The sequence below is a fragment of the Rhinichthys klamathensis genome, unplaced genomic scaffold (assembly GCF_029890125.1).
Source record: "Rhinichthys klamathensis goyatoka isolate OS25496 unplaced genomic scaffold, OSU_Roscu_1.1 h1tg000092l_1, whole genome shotgun sequence".
Lineage (NCBI taxonomy): Eukaryota > Metazoa > Chordata > Actinopteri > Cypriniformes > Leuciscidae > Rhinichthys > Rhinichthys klamathensis.
In genome coordinates this window covers 3,249,352-3,276,421 of record NW_026606631.1, presented here as the reverse complement: position 1 = coordinate 3,276,421, position 27,070 = coordinate 3,249,352, and the positions used below count along the sequence as shown (strand labels likewise).

Here is a 27,070-nt window from a genome sequence, read left to right as displayed (position 1 = left end):
TGCTGAACACACAAACATAAGGTAACTCACATTATGAAATGTATTCTTTATTTATGGATGTATGGATGGATATATATATATATATATATATATATATAGATAGATAGATAGATAGATAGATAGATAGAAACAATGGATGGATGGATATAAATGATTATGAATCACATAGGGCTTTGTGAGAAAGTCATTCTTAGAATAAAAGAATAACTATCTTGAAGGACAGGATATTTATACTGAAGGCGCAGCGAAGGAGGGATAGTGCCGTATTTCATGACCTTGTCAGCTCATTGGTTTGGTGGGTAATCCACTTCCATAAAGAGAAACCATGGATTTGCAGAGAGATCAGAGAATGCAATATATATCTTCCTAGCATGTCTGCTGTCTGTGTCTTGGTTTGACAGCCATCTGTCCAAGACGTTCCTCTGTTCTTCAAGAAGGGTGAGAGCAGTTCCCTCGGTTCATTGTCTTAGCTTTGTAATCATTTTTTTTGTAGATATTTGTTAGAAGTTGTAAAATGTAGTTTGTGGGATTGATAATGGATGTGATGGAAAAGGTTGTCATGGGGATTGGTTCTTCTTTTTAATTTGCTATGTTAAGAAGGCATCTGTAAAGATCATATATGTACTGTATAGATTCTTTGTTGTACTGTTGTTTGGATGGTTTTGTAGCTATTGTGGATTTAGACCAAGTTGATTTGTGAGTTATTTGTAAAAATATCTTCAAATAGTCGTCACAACATTGTATGATCATTATTGGCGATTTTAACTCGTGTAAAGTTTCTGTTTTTTGGTCTCAATTGAAGTCTTTCCTTCTGGAAACACAATGCTAAAAAGAAGAGAAATCGTTTTGAATGGTGATCTGAAGGGGGAAGTCAGGTTTGATATACTGCCTGCTGATGTCAGTTTACTGCCATTTGAAAGTGAACACCGACATGAGCATAAATTTGATACTGATCCTTAAGTCTTACTCCACCTGTCAACACTTTCGTATGGTCCTCCTTAACAACAACTGATTTACGATGCTGTCTTCGTATAAACTTTGTGAATAGACAGCATTGTCTTTCAGATTCAAAAGACCTTCTAGTTATTCTTATAAATATTGTGTAATGGTTTGAAATGCCTTAACCATCTGGAAGCTCTGGAATATGCATATATTTCTTCAGAGAACTGATTAGTCTTGACTTTTAAGAGTTCTTAAGTTGCTCTTTTACTAAACCCTCACACAAGAAGACACCTAAGGCATTTAGACTACATGATCTATTCTGCCATATGCTTTTGCAAAATGTGTCCTCATTCACCTTATGGCTACTTAGAATAGTCCTTCTTCAAATAGACGTATGCGACCTGACTGTTGTCTTCACAGCTTTCTAAGTATGTCATTGAGGCATTAAGAGTCCATTTGAGTGTACTAAATAAGTCAAATCAGTTTGTCATCGGTTAGCCAGTTAGTCCCGTCTGTCCCTCAGAGGAGGAGTATATTAAGAAAGACATTTGAGACAGTTGTTTAGCTGGGAATAAAGGAGAGCTGTGTTGTCATATCTTTGACATCCCAGAGATGCTCTTGAGTATGGGGCTGTGTTTGCAGCTGATGTACTGGCCTTGAGATCATATTACAGTGACCTCCTAGAGAAAATCCTCTCGGATGAGTCAAAGAGGCTTGGGGGACCATGTGGTGACATTAAGGGTAATGCAGAAAAGCTCACATGATCAGAATGTCTATGGCTGGGTTTCTCAAATCCGTCTCTGGAAGGCCGCTTAGACCAAACCCTGATCAAACTCAACGACCTGTAACTCTGAAGACATTGATTATCTTGTTCAGGTGTCTTTGATTAAGGCTGGAGATCAACTCTGCTGGGCAGTGGCTCTCCAGGGCCGGATTTGAGGAGCCCCGGTCTATGAATTTGGTGCCATTATGTCCACCTGAAGGTTGTAGGTTCAAACTCTGCTAGAAACGAGCCTTGGGCTTTACTGAATCCTTAACCTGTAGTTGTTGGACAGATATACTTGGTGTTGGTGGGGGGTGATGCTTTAATTAATCAGTGCTGTCGACAGTTTAAATTTCTCATCACTGCTGCTCCACCATGACAGTAGAAGACAGTTTGTACTAATGCATGCTATAGAGCCCTTTGTGGCAATGTTGAAACTAAAGGATGCTTGTGTACCTAGAAACATTTGTGTTCTCATACTTGCGTAAAGTGTATTTTTTGGCCTCTGATGCATTTCTCTTTTCTCTTCCTGTCAGAAAGTTGTAAAGAACACTCTCCAAAATGTCTGAGTAAGTACACAATCCATTCATTATTTTGAAGAATATACCAGTGGAGTTCTTTGCCAGGAAACGCAAAGTTTCTCTGGGGAAGTTTCTCTGAGGAACGCAAAAGATAAACCTGCTATAGTAAAGAAAACAAAATTTTTGTGTTTTGAATGGCAAACAAAAAAAAGGCTAATTGGCTAACAATTCTTCAAATTCTAATCTTACATTTCTTAAAAAGAATCTAAGGGGCTAAACTAAAGGCTGGAACGCACTACGTGACTTTTGCACAGATTTTTGGCTTGATTTGCAGTCTGTCCTTGTTGATGAAAGTCTACATATATTGGGAAGTCATAGTTGACAGATCTCAAAGAAAATCGCATAGTGTATGTTGGGAGTGGAAAGATCTTGGATCTACTGACGATGCGCAGCCGGATCATTTTCATAATGACCAACGTACTCTACCAAGAGCGTTTAGGCGTTAAATAATGGCGCAAATACTAGTAGATTGACTAGCGCAAACTTTAGTAAATCACCTTGCGTGATTCTTTTAAATACTCTCCTCCCAGCGTCTGAAAGGAAAACTTCTATGAAGGCATATGCAATAAGGTCAGCCTCAAAAATAACCCTGTTGTGTAATAACGTGGTCTTTTTCGCAGATTTTTCACTGCGTGTCTTTAGTAAATCCTGATGGTAGTTTTAAAATAGGGTTTGCATTGGCGGAAGCTGGCCCATATTTTCATGCATCTCCTAACATGTTTCAGTGTGAGTTTGAACGACTTAAAAGTCTGGTAGTGTGTAATTCTCAGTCGTTTAGTATATAATACCCAGTTTTTCTCTGTAACCATTTACAAAGTCAGCATGATGCCTAGTGTTTTAAGATCTGTTCAGATTTTAAAAGTCATCTAGTGGATTCCAGCCTTAATAATTTTTATGCGAGGCATAGCACAGCATCAGAATGTAGGACACATTTTAACATGATACGCCATCATAAAAAAACCCGCAAGATTCATTGCAACAGTCAAACATGTCTGTCTAATGCATGTTTCGAGAAACAATAGGCTTTATGCCGAGCTTCACTACTTCCTGAACTTCAGCCAGCTCCTTGTTTCCTGTCTGACATTATTGGACAAACTGATTAACCCAGGTGTGTCTGGTATTTTTTACTGGTCAGGCACACCTGGATTAATCAGTTTGTCCAATAATGTCAGACAGGAAACAAGGAGCTGGCTGAAGTTCAGGAAGTAGTGCAGCTGTGCATAAAGCCTATTAAATAAGGCATTCTGTGTGAATGGGTGAAAAAGGCTAAACAAGTTTAAAAAGGGGTCTGTTTTGCTGCTGAATTAGTCACAAAATTTTAAGAACTTATAGTTTATGGTTTAGAACAAACGGTAATTAGATGGCTTGAGGAATATCAATGCTGTGCTTCCTTGCAAGCACGGTAAATATTGTGTCCATGCAAACAAAGCACAAGAGGTGAATATCCTAATGTAAAATATGTCCTTATTTCTCCTCTTTATTAGCAAACGAATGTCTAGTAGTAAAAAACACAGCCTGAAGGTAAGAGCTCATGTTTTATTAGTTGAACCAAACCAACAATTTAAACCAACCATTAAAAATTTTAAGTATACTGGGATTCTCAATTAATCACATTTTCTTGTAGAGCTTGATGCTCGTGGTTGCAAAAGACTTAATAGAAGCAGAGAACATCGAGAAGAAGGAGGAGAGGAAGAGATACATGGAAGAACATTGTCCTCCGTTTTCATGTCCAAGCTCCAAAGAAGAACTACAGGTCCAATCCGGTTATCATTACTTCTAGAAGGTTTTTGGGAAGTTCAAAGCTTTAGCGTGAATTTTATTCTGTCAACAGGAGCTCTGCAAAGAGTTACATGAAAAAATCAATGTTATTGATGAGGAGAGATATATTCTTGAGCACAAAGCCATCATGGTCGTTAATGAGGTAAGAAGTTTCTTACATTTACATTTGTTCATTTAGCTGACGCTTTTATCCAAAGCGACTTACAATTGCTATATATGTCAGAGGTCGCACGCCTCTGGAGCAACTAGGGGTTAAGTGTCTTGCTCAGGGACACATTGGTGTCTCACAGTGGATTTGAACCCGGGTCTCTCACACCAAAGGCATGTGTCTTATCCACTGCGCCATCATCGAGGTGGTCAGCTGTGAGATTATCTGTGTGTTTTAGGTCAAAGACTTAAATATCAAGATCGTTGACCTGAAAGGCAAGTTCAAGAAGCCTCCTTTGAAGAAAGTGCGCATGTCTGCTGACGCTATGCTTCAGGCTCTTCTGGGCTCCAAGCACAAGGTCTCCATGGATCTGAGAGCCAACCTGAAACAAGTCAAGAAGGAGGTCAAAGAGGAGGTGACTACAAAAGATGAGCACATTTTCATTTTTAGGTGAACTTCCAGGTCACTGAAAACCCCCCTTTATTTTACAGGATAAAGAACTGCGTGATGTTGGAGACTGGCGTAAGAACATTGAGGATAAGGCTGGTATGGGCGGCAGGAAGAAGATGTTTGAAACTGAATCTTGAAGACGATTATGAGTGATCCGCTATGATCATTTCCAGACTTGGATCTAAATAAAATGTACTACTTAAAGGTTCTGTAGGAACAGTTTAATTTATAGTCCATAGAAATACCACAGATTGACTGTTTGCCAAAATCATACCTTTTCTAAATAAACAACCTAACTATAATAATTGTTGCTCTCTGCTTTCTTTTCTTTAATTTTCTATCACTGTAATCTTAAATTTGTTTAATTAACACGGAATCAAAACACTTTTGACTTTTTATTAGACAAAAGACTTTCTATGTCTTAATGCAAATGAAACATCTGTGAATGTTGTTAAAAAGAAAATTGTCTTTACTAAATGTAAACGTCACCTCAGTTTCAGTTGACCAAGCCCTCACATTTTTCCATCGTCAAACCACCTGATACCAGTTTTACTGGTATTTATCTTATAAAGTCCCACCAAACATTTTTTTTATGAAAGTAAAAGGGGTAGCAATAAGGTTTAATTTTGACTTTACACACAGAACTGTTTCTAAACTCTTATTTAATATAACTAACTCCAATTCTAAACCAACTGCTGCTTGTTGTTTTATCATCAAGGTAAGATTCCTTCCTTTTTAAATGAATAAATACAAAGTTCTGTCATGAAACTCTAGATGGCACAGGCTGATCGGTCCTTAACTCAATCGGCTTGCAATCACACCATTCTCTAAAAGGCACAGCTGATTGGTTCCTGCTGTATCAGTAGCCAATGAGATCGCTTACTCAACTTTCAAATACTTGGTTGGCATTTGCCTTAACAGTGCAGTGCACTTTCAGAAACCCTCCCCCTTCCCCAGCTCCACCTGCATAGATATGCCACAGGTCATTTATGTACGTTATATTGTACAGCAGCAGCATGTCTTACTTGCTCACAGCAGCGTGTCGTGTGTGTATTGGCAAGTCCAGCAACAATAATCTACAGCATCAGCAATAACAGCAGCGTAGCAGATCTTTTCCCTCAAGACCAAACACATTAACATTGTCATACACATTACCATGCCAAACACTCAGAGAGTTGGCATGACAGAACTTTTTTGTCTCTAAAAGGTTAATATCAAGTGTGAGGGTAAAATATAATTATAATATTTTATAATTTTTGCAGAATGATGTCCTGTATATGTCTTGATGGATCATCGGGTGAGTAATGTCAAGACCCACACAAAGCATTTTTAATTTAATAAGTGAAAGTAGGCATTACTAGCAGAGGTGAAAATTCTATTAAATTCTATTCATTCTAAATAGAAAGAACGTCTTTAAAGGTTAGGTTACTTTTAAGAAGGGAACATGGAAGGTATTTGTGGTGTGAATTTCAGATGTGTGCTCTTGCTCTGATCCACTGGTCTTAGCAACCCAGCAGTTCCTTAAAGAGAAACCCGAGCCATCAAAGAATACCATTAAAAACCCTCATTGCCTGTCAACAGCACGTGTGAATCCAGCCGCCTTCTTTGGGTGAGCACCTCTTGGTTGACTCCCCTGAATCTTACTTTGGATCTGAAGGATTTAACATGCTCCTTTACGGGACCTTAAGGCAAACACCTGCTTTCTGGATCCCGCTATTCATCTATTTAACACTACTGTATTGAGAAGAGCAAAATTCACCATGAAATCTGAGCAAGATTATTTATGAACCGCCAAGTGGTGTTTGTCTACTGGAGTAATAAATGTATGGTAGGCCCGTGTTGATACAAATACTAATTCTGTGATAATAAAAGTCCTTTATTATTGCCTTTGTAAATGTATGCCATTGTGGCAATTACTTTATTTTTAATAATTATGAATTATGAATGCAGTGAGCTAATCTATTATAAGAATAAACGTGTGTCCTGGTTCAGTGCAGTGTTGCTCGATGACTTATGAAGTGATGATTTGACACTTCACTTGGTTTGAATTTGCTCAAAAATTATGTACGCTACCATTAAGTTTGTAACAAAATGTACAAAAAGAAAGGGATAATATATATGTATTTTTTGTCAACGTATTGTTTCCCCTGGCTTGCACTATTATGTGTTTTTGTCCAGGATCTTAAGCCATGTACGACTAAACGATGCGTTCAAATATGTTTTAACATCTTAATTATGAAACTGACACTGATATGAAGACTAAATAATTTTAGTTTTTCAACCATACCATATACATATTAGATATACAAATCATCTAGTTTTCATGCAATTTAATTTCTTTAGTGTTCTTTATGGTGGTTATTAATATATTACTTTTTAAAACTGTATTTCACCATTATATCTGCACCTGCTTTATAGGAAACGCCGTAGTATGAAAAAGTATACATTCTCTAAAAAAATAAAAAATCATTTTAAACATACTTTTCACTAAAATTGTTAATAAAAAAGAAAATGACCAGCAGTAATTTATTGGACATCACTTTTGTCAATTAAAGGTAATTAATTTAGTATGCCCTTACTGTAAAGTATATAGACTATAACATATATAATGTTCTGCAAGCAAATATGGGAAATTAAATATAGATATTAATTTAAAATTAAATATATATATATCTTTTTTTAATTTACCTGTTAAGGGGAGAATTCCGCCGCAAAATGAACCTAGGGTCTAATAACACATGGGTACCGAGTCGACTGTTCTCTGGGATGTGTTGTCATGCTAATCGAATGTACCCAGTTTTAGCGAAGTGTACTGTCTTTATATCTTCTTATTAAACTGTCTATACACATACAAAGTTCTCAATGCTTCGGTTTGCATGTAGGGACACTCATTATGCTACCGTGTTAGTGTGGGGCTATTTTGAGCCTTGTTAGCAATTTCTTTTTACTTACTCTATGCCCTATATACTAGCGTTATAAGCTAATCAGTGGTTTGAGCTAAAACTGGGTACATTCGATTAGCATGACAACACATCCCAGAGAACAGTCGACTCGGTACCCATGTGTTATTAGACCCTAGGTTGATGTGATACTGTGAAATTAAGGATACAATAGATGGATCCTTCGCTGCTTTGCGTACCCCTAAATCATTGCGCACCAGTGACGACAGGATCTTTTTCTCTTTTTTTTGAGAAATTGCCTAATTACACTTTTAAATGTAAATGGTAAATGGTAAATGGACTGCATTTATATAGCGCTTTCACAGACCCAATGGCCACCAAAGCGCCTTACAATTTGCCTCACATTCACCCATTCACTCACTCATTCATACACCGACGGGCGGGTCGTATCGACGGGTAAGTATTGGGTTTCAAATTACTTATAAGTTCGGAGCTTTAGAATAAACTTTTATTTTAAACCAGAAAAAAGTGTCTTGTTACCCGTTTAGCTTAAAGGAGAATTCCGGCGCAAAATGAACCTAGGGGTTATGGGTACTGAGTCGACAGTAATCTATTGGACATCACTTTTGTCAATTAAAGGTAATTAATTTAGTATGTTTTAGCTCAAACCACTGATTAGCTTATAACGCTAGTATATAGGGCATAGAGTAAGTAAAAAGAAATTGCTAACAAGGCTCAAAATAGCCCCACACTAACACGGTAGCATAATGAGTGTCCTTACATGCAAACCGAAGCATTGAGAACTTTGTATGTGTATAGACAGTTTAATAAGAAGATATAAAGACAGTACACTTCGCTAAAACTGGGTACATTCGATTAGCATGGAAAAACATCCCAGAGAACAGTCGACTCAGTACCCATAACCCCTAGGTTCATTTTGCGCCGGAATTCTCCTTTAAGCTAAACGGGTAACAAGACACTTTTTTCTGGTTTAAAATAAAAGTTTATTCTAAAGCTCCGAACTTATAAGTAATTTGAAACCCAATACTTACCCGTCGATACGACCCGCCCGTCGGTGTATGAATGAGTGAGTGAATGGGTGAATGTGAGGCAAATTGTAAAGCGCTTTGGTGGCCATTGGGTCTGTGAAAGCGCTATATAAATGCAGTCCATTTACCATTTACCATTTACATTTAAAAGTGTAATTAGGCAATTTCTCAAAAAAAAAGAAAAAGATCCTGTCGTCACTGGTGCGCATTGATTTAGGGGTACGCAATGCAGCGAAGGATCCATCTATTGTATCCTTAATTTCACAGGAAACGAAGGACGCAGTTTAAGGAGCCTTTGAAATTGGGACAGGCTTTGTCACGCCGCAGTGACACCATGGATGCAGCCTTTGAATTGGGACGCAGCAGGGGAGTGTTTGGTAACCTGTCTGGAAAGCGGAAAACAAAAATATCAGTCCAAATATCAACTAAACTCCGACCTTACGCTTGGAGCATTGGTTTGGGTGTTTTTAACCTAACCATTACCCCCTGGTTACCTCCGGCTTAAGCCTAGTCCCAGACTAAAATTCATGTTTGAGCTGTTTTAACTGAAAGCAACTTTTGTTTTGTATCAAAATGCACATCAGTTATATTTTTTTCTAAGGCACATTTAAAAAAAAGCTATTTAAATGTCCTAATTGAACTAAGGCCTAGTCTTGGCTTAATCTAAGACCTGTCTATGAAACCAGGCCTTAATCTTTTTTTTTTTTTGTAACATAACCTTTGATTCTTCTTATCAGGGAATAATGATGAACGTAATCAGGAAGAGAGCTGGATGGAGAGTTCCAGAAGTCTTTAGTGACATCTACTGGTCATGGTGGGAACTGCAGGTAATCTGAAACTTCAAACCGTAACTAGATTTACATGACCGTGTGTTATGCATAATTGTACATAACATGCACAATATAACTGTACAAAACATGCAATTGATAAAACATGATACTGACTGCTATTTTTTATAATCAATGTGATACTTTAGCCTATGTGATATGCAGTGATAAATGTGTCAATTTTAGTATTCTTGTTGTTGCATAAAGCATAGCCCTCATTACATTACCTGTTTAATTAAGTCAGTGGAGTCAATTGCATGTCTAAGTCAGTGAAGTAGATACTGAATGGTTATTTCACTTTTCAAAGTGTGAGCAAAAATATGCATGACATTACTTGGTTGTTGCAAAGTCTAAAGTTGTTTTTACATTGCTGAGTTACCAAAAAAAGCCTCAATCTAAAAAAAGCCTCAATCTAAATAATTTGTAATGAATTATTATTAATAATAATAATAAAGACATTTAACAAAAGTATATTTCACTTGCTGATTCGACACTTTTGGTTCTGATGTAAATTACTAATGGGCAGCAAATTTCATCATTATTGTTTCACTTGTTGATTTGACACTTTTGGTTGTGGACAATTGTCTTGGACTTTATACTGCCATCTGCTGACGTGGATGCAGTTTTAGTCTTGTGTAGCCAGAACTTCAGACTGATGGCTCCAATGACCAAGGACCACCCACAAGGGCGTAGATTTGGTTTGAACATTGGGGGGGTTGAAGTTTGGGTATGCCTCCTGATATTGTGATCATGGTATAAATAATAGGGGGGTTGTAATGCATAGATTTAAATATTGTGGGGGGGTTATATCCCCCCCATCCCGCCCCTGACCACCCAAGAGACCACCTCACTGACTTGTAAAGCAACCAATCCCAGTTTGTTTTGTTCAGCGTCATGTTTAGTGGCGTGAAAATGTCAAGTCAATGTCCCTACAATAACAGACTGGCATGTAAAACTCTTGGACATCTTTTAAAGAGTCTATGTCACAAACTTTACATACTTACTTTTGATAATCCAGCATTTAGTTGATCCTGGTAAGCGCTCATTGTCACAGTTGTAAACATGACGGGTTTCTTCTTCCATGAGGGGGTTTGGCCTTTGGCGTCACAATGGCTTTTTTTTAAGATCGCGACACAGAAATCCATCCTGTAGAAATTAGAATTCAACCTATAAGATGGTTACTTCAAAACTCCCAAAATGTTTCACATTTTGTGTGCCTTATGCATCAGACGTTCGTGCAAGACAAGGCAAGGCAAGGCCTTGAGTTATCCCATCACAGGCAAATTTGTTGCCGTTATTAATTTATTCCTCAACCAAATGTGTCTGAACACAAGGGAATTATCAAGATAAAGTGAGTAGTATTCAGCTGGTCATGTGATCTCAACATGGCAGCCTCCATGAGAGGGCGACCTGCCTCTTGCAGAATAAAGCAGATACTTACATGACTGTAATAATAATAGTAATAATAAATGCTTTTCTCTGCTCTCAAATCGCTTTACATAGAAGGGGGAATCTCCTCAACTACCACCAATGTGCAGCATCCACCTGGATGATGCGACGCCCACCACACACCAGCTTACTGGTGGAGAGGAGACAGAGGGATGAAGCCAATTGGTATATATATATGGGGATGATTAGGAGGCCATGATGGACAGAGGCCACTGGGCAAATTTGGCCAGGATGCCGGGGTTACACCCCTACTCTTTCGAAAGACATCCTGGGATTTTTTGTGACCACAGAGAGTCAGGGCCTCGGTTTAACGTCTCATCCGAAGGACGGTGCTCTTTGACAGTATAGTGTCCCCATCACTATACTGGGGCGTTAGGACCCACACAGACCACAGGGTGAGCACCCCCTGCTGGCCTCACTAACACCTCTTCCAGCAGCAACCTGGTTTTCTCAGGAGGTCTCCCATCCAAGTACTAACCAGGCTCAGCCCTGATTAGCATCAGTGGGCAACCAGTACAGGTGGATATGGCTGCTGGCATAAATGTATGTAGTCTATGATGTATTCATCTTCATCTCCTGTAATTAAACATCATATTAGACATTAAATATGTAAAACTTATTTTTTTTTACAGTTAACAAAGCGATGTGCTGTCTATGACTCAGCTTCTGTTTGATTCAGTTATTGTTACTTTTACTGAGCTAATGATGGTCAGCTAATGAGGAGAAATTCATCAGTGGAACTGGTCCAAATTAACCATGTTTCCTCCTCTGTTGAATGTGAAGTTCTGTAAAAACAGTTCAGTAAGAAAGAAGTTCTTTTAGTCAGTCACGATCGTGTTTGGGCATTCAATACGCTAAGGCTGCTTTTGTGAATAGCTCATGTTCTCACTGCGGTAACATGACTATTACGGTGTTGAGGTCAAGACTGGCTAACCTCAAGGGAGCTGCAGTCCCCTCGCCTATGCCCCGATCTAGTGCCTATTCTGGTCCCCCACGTTCTGGTCCCCAGAATAGGGCTACTTCAGTGCTTAGCCAGGGTGACCTGAGGATCACTGTGAGGGCTTTCCCGCTGAGTCAGCCTTCGTGGGCCCGTCAGGCCTCTGCAATACCGCACGCCGTGGAGCTTCCGTTGGAGCGCGCTGGTCCTTCTCATGGATGACTAGCCGTTTCCTTCAGGGCTCCCGTGATGATCAGATGTCGATTGCAGCATCGGAGGGGGAACTTCAGTCTTCTGGGGATGAAGACTCGGCTGCGTTGCCTTCTTCTGGGAGAGTGGCGCTGCCCGAGACGGATCCAGAGTTGACGGCTATGCTATCCCGGGCCGCCGAAAAGGTCGGGCTCGTGTGGAACCCTCCACCGTGTCCCGAACTTTCTAGGCTGGACGACTGGTTTCTCGGGGCGGCTCACGCTGGTTCTCAACATTCTGCCCTGTTGCCTTTCTTACCGGAGATGCATGAGGAGCTTACTAGGACGTGGACGGCATCTTTTTCTGCCCGAAGGCATTCCAGTGGCTCCTCTCTCCTCACTACCCTCGATGGCAGGGCAGCTAAGGGGTACGTGGATATCCCCCGGTGGAGCGGGCCGTCGCGATGCAACTGTGTCCGGCGTCCGCTGCCTCCTGGTGGGGTAATCCGCGGCTCCTGTCCAAAGCCTGTAAGTTTTCGTCTGGTCTCACGGGGAAGGCTGGCAGAGCCTGTGGACAAGCTGCTTCCGCCCTCCATGCTATGGCGCTCTTGCAGGTCCACCAGACCCAGGCGCTCATGGACATGCATGAGGGTGGTTCTGACCCAGAGCTCCTGAAGGAGCTACATGCATTGACCGACCTTGCTCTCCGAACGACTAAGGAGACTGCACGTTCGATTGGTCAGGTAATGTCCACCATGGTGGTCCAGGAGTGCCACCTCTGGCTCAACCTGGCAAACATGAGGGAGGCCGATAAATATTGGTTCCTGAACTCCCCCCATCTCCCAGGCTGGGCTATTCGGCGACGTAGTCGAGAGCTTTGCCCAACAGTTCTCGGCTGCCCAGAAGCTGATGGAGCCGGACCACTGCCTGTCTGTCGGCCGCAGATCCTCCGCCTGCTCGTCGCTGCATTATAACATTCATATAGTGTTTGCGTGTGTCTTGACTCTGTTAACTTCTAGACAGCGCTGAGAGATCCAGAGAGAGCTTGTTTGAATTTGCTGTAGTATTAATACAAATGTAGTACATAATTTAATAGCGGGAGTGACGGCTACATTCGTATAGTGTTTGTGTATGTTTCAGCAGTTACAAATAAAGCCACAATAAGCTCATGGAGTGAACTTTTCAATCATCTTGATGGATGAGGAAGAGGAAATCTGACCAATAAGAGGACAGTTGTACTCGCATGTGACTTGGACAAACACATTTTGGTACACTTTGAAAGGTTGCCTTATGAAAGCAACAGAACCAAGAAGAAAATCCAACATTGTAACAAATTAAGTCCCAGTTTCGGAACAAAACAAACAATCTATAGATGTTAAATTGCCCTATAGGCTATATCATGTACAGTATAATGTGTGAAATGGCACAATTGTATGAAATTAAATATAGAATTAAATATAGAAAAGACACAACAAATTGTAGAATTTGGTTAAGCTAAACAGATAACCAAGTCATTTTAGCTGGTTTAGAAGGAAAATTTGTATAAAAGCCAAATAGCCAAGTTGCTATTCAGCCATTGTTTTAGCAAACTTGGATTCGGGGTTAGGTTCATTTTGGAATGTAACACCTACTCTTCATTATCCAGTCAGAATAAAATAAAGTCTCAATTATAGAAATGTCACATTAAAGAAGTAAAATATTTACTACCTATACACAGTGCTTGTAGAAAGGTGTTTTTTTTTAAATAGATGTTAGGGTTAGTATTAATGGGTCAAGCGTTGAAAAAAAAGATTCAGCTGTTTCTTAAAAATGGCTAAAGACTCAGCAGCTTGAGTTGAGATAGGCAGGTCATTCCACCAGCGTGGTACAGTCAAGGAAAAGGACACTGAAAGTGATTTTGTGCCTCTTTGGGATGGCACCACAAGGTAACGTTCACTTGCAGGACGTAAGCTTCTGGAGGGCTCTGAGGTGAGTTTAGGTATAGGGGTGCAGAGCCAGTGCTTGTTCTGTAGGCAAACATCAGTGCCTTGAATTTGATGCGAGCGGCTATTGGCAATCAGTGCAAACTTATGAGGAGAGGTGTAACGTGTACTCTCTTCGGCTTGTAAAAGACCACTCTGGCTGCAGCATTCTGGATCTGTTGCATAGGTTTGACAGTCCATGCTGGAAGGCCTGCCAAAAGAGCATTACAATATTTCAGTCTGGATAAAACAAGAGCTTGGACAAGGAGTTGTGTAGCATTCTCTGATAGGAAGGGCCTGATCCTCCTAATGTTGTATAAGCCAAATCTGCAGGACCAGGCAGTTCTAACAATGTGGTCTATGAAGTATAACTGATCATCAACCACAACTGCAAGGTTTCTGGCTGTCATGGATGGAGTTATGTTTGACAAACCTAGCTGAATGGAGAAGCTGTGATGAAGTGTTGGGTTGGCCGGGACCACAAGCAGTTCTGTCTTAGGTTGAGTTGAAGGTTTCTGAAAATAGTCCACCAGCTTAACAACTGTCTTACGCTTATTAGTGAGCACTGCTGACTTTGCAACCCAGAGGATCATGTTAGGTCAAAGCAGGGAGGAGCACCATAAATCAGTTGTTTCTATGAATTAAACATAAGAAAAGTAATCATTAGAAAGCAGAAATGGCAGCTTGTCTTCTTCCAAAAAAAACAAAACAAATCAAGTTTAAACAAAATAAATTTTTTTCTTAGTTGTAGCCAAAAAATAAAAGAAGAATAAACACAAAAATAAGTAACACCCTGCATGTTAATCAATTCATTTGTTAGATAAACGACTCCTGGCAGCCTTTATCAGATCATATTCAACAACTGCCTTGACCTAATTCTTCTTGTTAGTTTCATTATCCTGACATCTGGAAATTTGTTTTCTCCAATAGTCTATTTTAAGCAGTGTGATTGGCGGACACTAAAAGTGGATATTTCAAGAGCCTGGCAAACCAACTGTGGTTAGTACCTTACCATAAAGAGGGGAGACGAATGATGACGCCAGGTTTATATACCGTCCTTAAGTGTAGTCCTGCTGCTAGTGGTCTGCTTCCTTCAGACATTCTTCTTTCAGGGCTGAGCCGCTGCTTAACTTTCTCATACAGGTGAGGACAATGTCTACCTATTCATGGTTTGATTCCATCTTTGCTTTGGATTGCATTTTTAGGATGACAAACGTATTTCTGTAAGCAGATTACAGTGATTTGGAACTATAAAATAAACTATATAATATATATATTTTTTTATTTTATTAAGTGATTATTTTAGCATTTAGCATTGAAATTAATTTGTACCAAAAAAAAAAAAAAAAGAAGTAATTTTGGAGTATTGTGCACAAATTATTTAATCCTAAATTCGTATTAAATATTTTATTTTCTTGTTACTGAATTATATGCTAGTTGAGTCTCTTGCAATGCGTGTTGGACTGCCAAAATGAGCTTGGCACAAAAATGACATTTTAAATGACTGTGAACATGAATATGCTGAAATGCCACTCATGTGATGACAGAACTGTATTGCTAATGCATTTATGGTTTATACTATTAAAGGAATAGTTGAAAATTCTGTCATCATTTACTCAACCCTCAAGTTGTTCCAAACCTGTATTCATTTCTTGTGCTGAGCACAAAAGGAGATATTTTCAACATATATTGTGGGTTGCTATACCATTGACTTCCATGGTTTAGAAAATAACACTATGGAAGGAATGGGGACCACAAACTGTTTGGTTAACAAACATTCTTCAAAATCTTCCTTTATATTCAAAAGAGGAAAGAAACTCATACAGGTTTAGAACAACATGAGAGTGAGTAAAGAAATTTCATTTTTGGCTGAACTAACTCTTTCATGCTATAAAAAAAAATTATTTGCAGATTTTGCACAAAGAAAGAAAGAAAAATAACCCTCCCTTAGATATCTCAGTTGAACCATCCTAAGCTTTGAAGGGATCTGTTAACAATATGCAGGAATACAGCATAATGAATATCTGAATACTGCAAAACAGGATCTGTGTGATTTATACAGCTGTCGGCAGACAGGGTCAGAGTAGTTGTATTGTTGGCATATGCATAGATTGTTCCAGAAGCAGGGAGACTGAGATACTGGATATCAGAGGGGGAAATTCACACGCCTCCCTCTGGATCGCAAGACATTTCCAAGTGCTGGTTTCAAATTATAATGCAGAAAATATAGCCCGTAATAAAGATGAAATATTGTATATCAAAAGGTATATAAAAATGGTTTCATCTCTCTAAAAATGTCTTTACATTTTTTTTTCTCTGTTTTGCACTCTGTACAGGGGTGAAGAAAACGAGGGCTCAAAATGTCTGAGTGAGTATATGAATATCTTATTTGATTGATTACATATCAAAGAAATGGGAATATATTCTTGTTCAATTGTAATTCCTTAATCATCCATCACAGCAAAAAGATGACATCGAGCCGCAGGCACCATCTCAAGGTAGAGTAATGAATGCACAGATGCTTTTGATACTATATAATAATATAACATATTAATTGAAGACCTCATGAAATAATATTTGACTTTTATGACTGATTAATATAATATAATTAGGGCTGTCAAACGATTAATCGCGATTAATCGCATCCAAAATAAAAGTTTGTGTTTACATAATATATGTGTGTGTACTGTGTATAATTATTTTTAATACATAAATACCTACACATACATGTGTATTTAAGAAATATTTGCATGTATATACTGTATATAGACTGAATGTAGCCTATATATAATGTATATTTTATATAAATATAAACATTTTATATATAAATAACATATTTTTCCTAAATGTATACATGTGTGCATTTATGTACAAAATAATTATACACAGTACACACACATATATTATGTAAACACAAACTTTTATTTTGGATGCGATTAATCGTGATTAATCGTTTGACAGCCCTAAATATAATATAATATATATAATATCACAGCAAGGCTATCAGGAATTTTTACTTTCCTTACTCTCTTGCGAATACGGAGCTAGAAAATGTATGGCTTTGTCCAATCAAATGCTTGATGAGAATGTCCCTCATTCTAATACCATCTACAACAGACCAGCAAGTACCACATCATGGCTTTAAAAAGTAAAATCCAACCCTTTGAAATGTCCCACCCTCCTGTTTCAATAGGAAAGAAAACTGTGCATATGTGATTACATGAGGTCTTTACAATAGTGTCATTTTTTTCTGACTGCTTTTATGTTTGTCAGTATGTGTGTTGCTGATAAAAGCACTATAATGGTGTTGTATGAAATGAAGGTCTAACTGATGTATTTGCCCTACAGAGTTTGGTGCTTAGCATTGCAAAGGGCCTTATGGAGAAAGAAGCCGCTCAATTAATTGTAGATAGGGAGAATTACATGGCAGAAACCTGCCCTCCTCTGTCCATGCCCTCATCTACAGCGGAACTGCAGGTCTGTCACCACTTTCACCAAATGTTCAGAATGCTAAACAAATTAAAAGTCCTTTAAACTACAGAAAATATGAAATTACAAAACATAACAAATTTACTTAAACTTAAACCATAAAAACATTTACTAAAACACAAAAAACCCAGAAAATATAAAAATGTAAAAGTAATTCGCTATTTTAATAAAAACTATAATATTAATAAAATAAAATAAAACAACTGATGCACTCATGGTTTTTACACGCCACTAAATAGTGTAGTGTAGTGAGGTGTAGTGATGTAGTTGGAAGTACTTCAAGAAAACCATAGACGCATCTGGAAAACCAATGGAATATATTTAGATTTTACAAGAATGGCATTTGAAATATGTTTTTCTTGACGTTTATGGTTGTGAGCGAACAAATGGCTCTTAGTATTGTTTATTAATGCTTAACTTGTGTGGCTTTAAATATTATAATATAATACAATACAATATAATATAATATAAACATTAATGTACTCATGTTATTTAGATGGCACCATGAATTAAGAAAACTTTAGTAAATATCCAGAAAACCAATGGAATTTATTTAGATTTTGCTACAATCTTCTCTTTTGGATATTAGAATGGCATTCAAAATATTTTTTTCTTGACATTTATGGTCGTGAATGAACCAATATGGGTTTCACTTTATTTGGATGGTCCCTTTAACACATTCAGTTGACTATAAGTAACGTTGCACCTACATCTCTACTAACTCTCACTAGAGTGTTAGTAGAGTATTAGTAGACTGGCAGGGTTAGGGATAGAATAAGTTGACATGTAGTTGCAAAGTTACTTATAGTCTATAGATGTCTGTTGGAGGAGCATCACAATAAAGAGTTGGCAGATATTAAGCAGACAGTCTACTAATACTCTAATGAGAGTCACTTGACATGTAGTTGCAAAATTACTTATAGTCAACAGAATGTTCAAAAGGGACCATCAAAATAAAGTGTTACCCAAATATGTTCTTAGTATGTAGTGCTGTCCAGATGTTCCACTGATGTCTCAATGATGTATATGCGGTTAGGGATGATAAAAGTTATATTGCATACTCTTGAAACATTATGGTGCAAAAGATGGTTAGAAAAGAGAGCTTGACTCTTTCAATGTCGCCATTCAGGAACTGTGCAAGAAACTTCACCATCAGATCGACACGGTTGATGAGGAGAGATATGACTTGCAGAGCAAAGTGGGCAAGGCAGATAAAGAGGTAACTTATAAACTAAATACTCAAACATACCTTATGATGATGATGATGATGATGTTTCTGTTGAGTCTTGAGTTTCCTATCAAGGGAACTCGAGCTGCGTCGAGAATGCCTCTGCGTGATTGCATCATGAAGCATGTATGAAATCAGTCCAATGGTGTGACTGAACGTCATGTGACGTCATTGACCAGGAAACTATAAAGCATACCTGGAACAAACAGTCACTAGCTTCTGTGTCTTCAGCAAGCGCTCTGTGTGAAACTGTTTCTGTCTATTTATTGTCGTTTGTCTACAAGCACAATATATCTAGACAGGAGTATAATGGCGAGCAAACAGCATTTTGGATCTCACTTTCTCGAGGGAAGAAAGTCAATAAATATTCTTGGCTTGGATCTCGCGTTTGCCGAGGCGCGTAGATTACGGGTCTGCAATAAAGATTCTGTGACTCGATCTCGGATCTTGCGTGTGCCCAGGCACCGCGTAGATTATGGGTTTCCAATAAGAATCTAGTGGCTCAGATCTCATGTTTGCCGAGGCAGTGTGTAGATTTTGGGTCTGCATCTCTGCAATAAGAATTTAGTGTCTCATCTCGCATTTGCCGAGGCAACGTATATATATATATTAGGGGTGGCACGGTTCACAAAACCCACGGTTCGGTTTGTATCACGGTTTTAGGGTCACGGTTTTCGGTTCTGTACGGTTCTTGTTGTTATTTTTTCTTTTAATCTTTAACACTCCAGAAATGTACTTCAGCATATGATATATAGCTTAATTATCCACAATTTAGGACACAGTATTAAAAAAAAAGTTTTATCATGCAATCATGCACAAACTGAATTTGACTTGACTTTAAACACATTATTGGGACCATCTCAGAGGAAAGCTAGGTGAGATTTTGATACAGCAAGAGAGAAGACATTGATGACATGCTTTTCGTTTATTTGGCAAAAAAGGTATAATGTGTATCACTGTCTCTACAGGAACTTATGTGCATTTTTAGCACACAAAGATTGAAATTAACTTGCATTTATCAAACTGCCAACTTAAGTGTAGCTCTTACAAAAATTGTATCTTTTAAAAGAAAAAGAGAGGAACTCTTAAAACTCTGTCTTTTAAATAAGTCAAAATACATAAAACATACTTGCCTATAATTAGGCTATAGCAATAGCAAAGGCCATAATCATACAGTGAAACATAAGTTCAATCTCAACACAAAAACAGTATCAACAATGCTTCTATTCCCTGAGAGTGAGGATACATTTTTTTTTCACTTGAAATTTAAGTGCAGTATTTGGAAACATATGACTGGACTGTACTGTAGCCACTGTAGCTGCTATATATTTAAATATCATAACATGAAATCCAAAATGTTCCCACACACCGGACATATAAGACGCTGGCGCATCCTCCAACTCTGGTTAGCCTTCCTTATCTCTCCCACTTGCCACTTCTCCGCGTGACGTGTCCTGCAGCACTCCATACTCCACTTTTTACTGGCTTGTTCGACTTGAACCGGCGCTGCACTGAGCGATCGGTTTATTGCATCAAAGTACCGCGAGAGTGATTGAAAAGCATACGGAGCCGTCGCTCTCGCGGTACTTTGATGTCATTCACCGATCGCTCTGTGCAGCGCCGGTTCAAGTCGAACAAGCCTCATTTGTATGTCCACACACGTCTTATTTCGCGCGAAAAGGAAACGCATGTCTGAGGTCACATACGGGCACGAGGCTACATTGCGCATGCGTCGAACCGTGAGACGCACACACGCTCCGAACCGAGACAAGCGAACCGAACGGTTCGGATGTTTTTTCATGTATCGTGCCACCCCTAATATATATATATATATGCGCGCAGGGAACTGAGCAGACAGGGAATTTCCCTTTTTCTCTTTCTCTTATGATTGTGTGCAAACTAATTATGTGTGTTAGCAGACTATTATTTAGGCTATGGTTCTTTTTGTGTTGAGATTATAATATGAATATTCAGTCATTCAGACCATGTATTCTTGTCTGGTTGATATTTGGCTGCATTTAATTTTTGGAGAAAATTAAATAGGTACTCATCTGATCTTCGAGGAGTTAGATGTCTGTATTAATATACTATTCAGCCTTTTATTCAGACCGTGTTTACTTGTCCGGTTGATATTTGGCTGCATTTAATTTTTGAGAAAATTAAATATGTACACATCTGATCTTTTAATTATTTTAAATCATTTAATTCTGAGGAAATAAATGGTGAATTCCCTCTATAACATGGATAACACCTCATTTTACGGTGCCCATCTCCCTTCAGTGCCCTCAGTCTCTCCTTTCAGTGCCTTTCTGCCTTACTCGCAGAAAGAGGGTTTAAGAGGGGTCAGTTCGGTTGTTTCCTGCCGGTCATCCGTTTCAGGACAATGGATTGGCTTCTCGAGCTATACTAGAGACCAGTCTCGAGAGGCTGGTTCCTTTAGTAGTCTCAGCCGTATTCGTCAACAGATCTGAGGACAGTCATTATCTCGAAGAAGGCTTTGACTAAGAAGAAGTCCTGACGCAGAGGCCGTCAGACTTCTGAAGGCAGTCCCCTCCGGGGAGAAACGGATTCCACCTCATTACACGGTGTCCGTTTCTCTTCGGCACATTCTAGGGGGCGACCCTCCGAGGTGGGCCACAGTGCTGCCAGTTCGGTTGTTCCCAGCCGGTTCACTGCTTTAGGGCACAGAGGTGTCAGCGTTCCCCACCGATCCTCTGAGGAGGGTCGTAGAACAGTCAGTTCGGTTGTTCCCTCCCGGTTCGCCTTTTCAGGGCGCCGAGGTGGCTGTTCGAGAGACTGATCCCCTTAGCAGATTTTCTGGCAGCGTGGAAACTACTGCCAAAAATATCTCGTTGGGTCCTGCTCAGGCTCTGGTTATGGAGCAAGAAGTACAGACTCTTCTCTGAAACGAGGCTCCTCTTCCCAACAGGGAGTTACAGCCTTTACTACATTCCAAAGAAGGATGGAGGCTTACACTCAAACAGATTGTGTCACAGATTCAGTCCGAGGACTGGTTGGCTTCGACTGGTGACACGATAGATTTGAAGGATGCGTACTTCCATGTAGCAATCTACCTCCTCACAGGAAGTTCCTGAGGTTCGCTTTCGGGGGCGAAGCCTACCAATATCGGGTTCTTCCCTGTGGCGGCATAGGTTTATTACCCCGTAGTTTCACGAAATGCTTGGATGCAGCTCTGGCTCCACTGAGACTCCAGGGCATTCGCTTGTTGAATTATATCTACGACTATTTGATTTTAGCAGGTGGTGGAGCTCCAATGAAAAACTTTGGTCGAGCGGAAGTAGACCAAGTAGACAGTGTGTCGCATCTTAAAAGACGACACACTGTCCACTCTGGTTCTCACTCAGTCAGCCAGCTCCTCTGGGGCTGGACGCTATGGTGCAGACGTGGCTGAGGTCACTCCCCCGATCGCTCTGCTCCCGGAAGTTCTGGAGAGAGTTCGCCAAGACGGGGCCCGTCTTCTGTTAATAGCCCCATTTTGGCAGGCCTGTGTATGGTTCTCTGACCTAGAGTCTCTCCTCGACGGCTCACCTCTGGCGATTCCGCTCAGGGGGGACCTTTTCTCTCAGGCGAGCGGGTTGATCCTTCACCCCAGCCCAGAATTTGGAAAACTTTGGGCTTGGCCTCTGAGGGGGCCCAGCTCATAATTTTAGGTTTCTCAACCGAGGTTGTTGAGACCATCCTCCACTCCAGAGCTCCCTCCACGAGGAAACTCTACGCCTTGAAGTGGATATTTTTTCACTTCCTGGTGCGGAGAGCACCAGCTGGACCCAGTTATCTGCCCTGTGGTTGCAGTGCTGGAGTCCCTGCAGGAGCGTTTCTTCGCAGGTCTATCCCCCTCCACACTAAAGATGTACATGGCGGCCTTAGCTGCTTACCACGTCCCTTTAAGGGGCGTATCCTTGGGGAGACACCCTCTAGTAACGTTTCCTTCATGGCACTGTGAGGCGTCAGACCAAGAGACTAGGATCCCTCTATGGTGGACGGCACTGATCCTCAACAACTCGTCTCCATACCGGCGTGATTACTTCGACTTCCAAAAAGATGGAAATGGATAAATACTCTAAATGTTCCGATCCAATCTGACTTGTAATGCTGCCCGAATCATACACTGTTCCTTTGTTGGCCAGAGGAGAACTGGCCCTCCGACTGAGTCTGGTTTCTCCCAAGGTTTTTTTCTCCATTCTGTCACCTGATGGAGTTTTGGTTCCTTGCCACTGTTGCCTTGGCTTTTGGCTTGCTTAGTTGGGGACATTTAATATTCAATAATATTATTGATCTGCCATAATTAAGGTGGACGTTGACGCAATTTTATTTTAGAAACAAACTTTGTTGTATTATTTTCATGTTATCACTGTGAAGCTGCTTTGATACAAAAAAAGCGCTATATAAATAAAGGTGACTTGACTTGACTTGACTAGGAGTATGGCTGCTTCTAAAAAATTATCGTCAGGAGTGTTTGTGATAAGTTTGTGATGTGGCGGAATGTTGCCTCGTTTTACTATGGTGTCGTGGGTATAGTGTTCCCACAGCGTCTTGACGCAGCTCGAGTTCCCTTGAAAGGGAATGTCTTGGGTTACGACTGTAACCCTGGTTCCCTGAGGAGGGACAAGACGCTGCGTTGCCCTTCCATACTCCCCGCATGCCTGTGAGCGACTTCTTTCAGCCTATCAGAAGCTAGTGACTGTTTGTTCAGGTATGCTTTATAGTTTCCTTGTCAATGTCGTCACATGACGTTCCGTCACACCATTGGACTGATTTCATACGTGCTTCATGACGCAATCATGCAGAGGCGTTACCACAGCGTCTCGACGCAGCATCTCGTTCCCTCCTCAGGGAGCCAGGGTTACAGTCGAAATCCGAGACGTTCTCTGAGGTCCGTTTTGAGTCTAGTCTAATGTGTGTATAGGTTGAAGATCTGAAGATCAAGGTGGTCGACCTCATTGGCAAGTTCAAGAAACCCGCGTTGAAGAAAGTGCGCATGTCTGCCGATCAGATGCTTGGGGCTCTTCTGGGCTCCAAACACAAGGTGTCTCTGGATCTGAGAGCCAACCTGAAACAAGTCAAGAAGGAGGTCAAAGAGGAGGTGAGTGAAATATGATCCTGTGACTACCGTATTCCTTTTTGCTTAAAGTACAGAGGAGATGTGAATAGTTATCTAAATCCAAGAAGCACCAAGAGGCATTGCATTAGTGATTTTACCATGGGTAAATCCCCCTAACTGGCCTCAAGTCGCTCATTGCTTGTAGCATAGGTGAACATAAACAATAATATAAATATTTGTATCACTTATCCCGTAAATATGATACAAAATAATATTTATTATTAAAACAAATAAGCCATTAGAGGCTCTTATCAACCGTTAACCATGGCAAAAATCATGCTGGATGAGTTCTCATGATTTACTGCTGTAATAAATACGTTTATTGATATTGAAAATGAGTAAGTAGTTAATGCATTTTTGTGTCTTCCTTTGGTTTATGTCAAGTCACATTTATTTATACAAGTCGCATTTTATTGTATACAATACAGATTGTTTCAAAGCAGCTTTACATTAATAAACAGTGTTAATGTTGTAAAATGCTTCAATTATGAAACAAATTAAATTTAAGCTGTAAAGCAGCTCTACAGAAGGTAATATTAGGGCTGTCAATAGATTAAGATTTTAATCATGATTAATATTCTTTAACGTGTTCATTTTCTCATCATTTGCTATATCCAGCTAAATTAACTATCCGATTGAAGGATGATTTTCACAAAACTGCATTTTCTGCAAGTTTTTTTCATGGTAAATGGTCCCAAAAAGGACACTTGGAGACTCCAAAAGGACACCTAATAACCAAATGATATAAACAGTCCATATAGCTTAATTCATAAATGTATGCACACTGAAGCACACACGAAAAAAAAAAAAAGTTACAGAACAAAACTTTTTAGAGTTCAGCATACAGTATGTGTACAGTGCAACAGCAAAGAGCTTGTTTACGTTTTAGAGATGTCAAGTTGCAATACTGAACAGAACCACATGGAGATGACAAAAAATAAATAAAAATCCCTAAACCAACGGCCTTGACCTGACTACATTATATGCCTACTACACTACAGTACACGGATCCATTCAGAAGGACGTGAATGTACTGAAATGTGTCTGTGCATAAAAACAATGTGCGTTTGGAACAGACACTGGAATGAATAATTCACTGAGTCTCTTTTCTCTCTGCCATCTTTGATGTAATCAGCCTGGTTTTCTTTACATTAGTGCTGATTGTTTCAATGCATTCGCTAATTGGATAATTGGACTGAAAACTTTCTTAATGGCCTAAAATGATCTGATCGCAGACAGAGAAGCGAAATCGGATTAAAGGGTTAGAATAGAAATTTCCGCCTACGAGGGTTACAGGTTATTGTGCCATTGTAGATCCTCAGAGTCGGTCTGAAAAACTCCTGACTTCTAAGATCATCTAATTGCGTGACGTTAATGCGTCAACTGTGCGTGCTACCAAGGTTACCACATAATTATTTTAATGCGGTAATGCATAATTTTTAATTACGGTAATTGCATGCTTAAACGCATTAACGTTGACAGCCCTGATATGTACACAGTATACAGGCCTTTGGTTAATTGAACTACCATTCCTTCACACTCAATTCCTCTCTCATAATCCAGACTTCAGATGTCGGCGACTGGCGTAAGAACGTTGAGGACAAGGCCGGTATGGGCGGCAGGAAGAAGATGTTTGAGGGCGAGGCCTAAATTCCCAGACATTTTTTTGTTTAATTATTTTAGGAATTTGTCAGTGCTATGCAATCATTTATCTTTTTTTTTTGCCATAGTTTCAATGCCTCAAATGAGCATTTGTTTCATGTAGTATGTATATGTCCTGAAAGAGAATTGTGTATCATCGCTGAGCCACGACCATTAAATGAATGCTTTGGAGGAAAATCCCTTTTTTGTTTGTTTTATTACACATGTTTTGGTTCTTTCACTCCCTTAGACTCTTTTGACTAGTGCTTTGTTTTTGACTGTAATGAATAAATACTATAGTGCTGAAATTTAATTTGGTCGGTGCACAGCTTCCAGAAGAAATATGGGTGGCAATTTACTTTAATTTGATCGGTACACAACTTCCGGAAGAAATATGGGTGGCATTTCAACTCATATTTATGGAGATCTCCTCTTTTGCTGTATAGTGATTGGTGAGTAACTTAAAATACTTTTTTTTTTTATGCTGAAATATCTCATTATTTTGCTATGTAACCCTTTAATTATATATATTCTCACAGATATGTTATGCATCTATGCAGCTCAGTGGCTTATTGGTCTAGGCTGGAACCCACTTCCATAAACAGGAATAAAAAAAGAGTGTTTCCATCTTTCTAGGCATGCCTGGCTTTGCTCAGAAAGCCAAGAAAGAGATCAAATCGCAGTATTCCTTTCGGTTCATTTGTCAGACTTGGGCAAATTTGGAAACAGAACATTTTTCGTTTCTGGGGCACCATTCCTGTTGCTTGAAAAGGGAAGGTTTAATAAGATATTGTATTTATTTTTTAATATTATAAAAGATGTAATACAATATTTTTTGTTTTGTTTTTGCAAATGCATTTTTTTTATTAACTTAGAAAACTGTTAATGAACACTGCCTAATGTGTGGGCTTCAGTTTGTTAGATTAAAAATAAATTGCACAATCTAAAGAGGGGTTATTTATATGGACGGGGTTCGGGTGGAGATGAGGGATTTGATATTGTGTTTCAGGTGTGTGTGTTCTATTGGTTCTCTGAATGGATCTACTACCATAAAAAGAGAGATGGGATTTCCTTGGTCATAGGGGAATACAATATATACTTATGATGCCCGCTCCCTGCAGAGACCCATTCTTCCTCCATTCTTTTGGCTGCGTGTGCCTCAGCTCATAGGTGAGATGCTGTTTTCTCTATTTCCTTTCATTATCCTATTGTTAATGTTGTAATAGCATCTGGGTGAATCTTGACCAACTGCACTGTATAATTTTTTTACATTGACAGATGATTTTTTTTTTGTGGAATTTAAGATTGTAACCAAATTTAGCTATTTGTGATGCATTTGAAAGGTGTTTTTGCTGCTTGTTTATTTTCCATTTTGTAAGCATAATTTGAGAAAAGTAGTTTGTGCATAATATCATTTTTCAGAACCTTTAAGAAAAGTTTGTTCAGACTTGGATTGATTTGTTGGGAAATCACTTATCTGGTTTTATTTGTCATGGGATATTAAATCTGTATTCTTGTTGGGATATAAAAAAACTGCTATTGAAAAATCACTGCACTATTTGGAAACTCGATTCGTTGCGGCTGTTAGGACTAGAGGGTGATATGCCAATGTTTAT

At 39.3% G+C, this 27,070-nt stretch overlaps 2 protein-coding genes across 4 annotated transcripts; both read left to right on the top strand.

Annotated features, from left to right (window-relative positions):
• On the top strand, nt 1–4,968 carry tnni2a.2 (troponin I type 2a (skeletal, fast), tandem duplicate 2). Of its 2 annotated transcripts, none has more exons than XM_056252156.1 (7): nt 1–21; nt 2,246–2,274; nt 3,771–3,807; nt 3,911–4,039; nt 4,118–4,207; nt 4,452–4,628; nt 4,705–4,968. In XM_056252156.1, the coding sequence occupies exons 2-7, from the start codon at nt 2,267–2,269 to the stop codon at nt 4,798–4,800; spliced, it is 537 nt and encodes a 178-aa protein (XP_056108131.1). In that variant the 5' UTR covers nt 1–21; nt 2,246–2,266; the 3' UTR covers nt 4,801–4,968. The 2 variants fall into 2 exon arrangements, with proteins under 2 accessions (XP_056108131.1, XP_056108130.1); XM_056252155.1 differs by lacking the exon at nt 1–21 and adding an exon at nt 143–438.
• Nucleotides 2,268–25,652, top strand: LOC130086048 (troponin I, fast skeletal muscle-like). Of its 2 annotated transcripts, XM_056252159.1 has the most exons (7): nt 15,042–15,117; nt 16,311–16,342; nt 16,436–16,472; nt 17,323–17,451; nt 18,593–18,682; nt 23,619–23,795; nt 25,377–25,652. In XM_056252159.1, the coding sequence occupies exons 2-7, from the start codon at nt 16,335–16,337 to the stop codon at nt 25,461–25,463; spliced, it is 528 nt and encodes a 175-aa protein (XP_056108134.1). In that variant the 5' UTR covers nt 15,042–15,117; nt 16,311–16,334; the 3' UTR covers nt 25,464–25,652. The 2 variants fall into 2 exon arrangements, with proteins under 2 accessions (XP_056108135.1, XP_056108134.1); XM_056252160.1 differs by lacking the exons at nt 15,042–15,117; nt 16,311–16,342 and adding an exon at nt 2,268–2,274.
• The last annotated feature ends 1,418 nt before the right edge of the window (nt 25,653–27,070 follow it).

Bases quoted from the DNA above. Each gene is read 5' to 3' on its own strand.
- LOC130086048 (XM_056252159.1), top strand. The intron at 16,473-17,322 runs GTAGAGTAATGA...TTTGCCCTACAG, and splicing joins GCCGCAGGCACCATCTCAAG to AGTTTGGTGCTTAGCATTGC. The intron at 23,796-25,376 runs GTGAGTGAAATA...CTCATAATCCAG, and splicing joins AGAAGGAGGTCAAAGAGGAG to ACTTCAGATGTCGGCGACTG.
- tnni2a.2 (XM_056252156.1), top strand. The intron at 4,040-4,117 runs GTCCAATCCGGT...TTCTGTCAACAG, and splicing joins GCTCCAAAGAAGAACTACAG to GAGCTCTGCAAAGAGTTACA. The intron at 4,629-4,704 runs GTGACTACAAAA...TTTATTTTACAG, and splicing joins AGAAGGAGGTCAAAGAGGAG to GATAAAGAACTGCGTGATGT.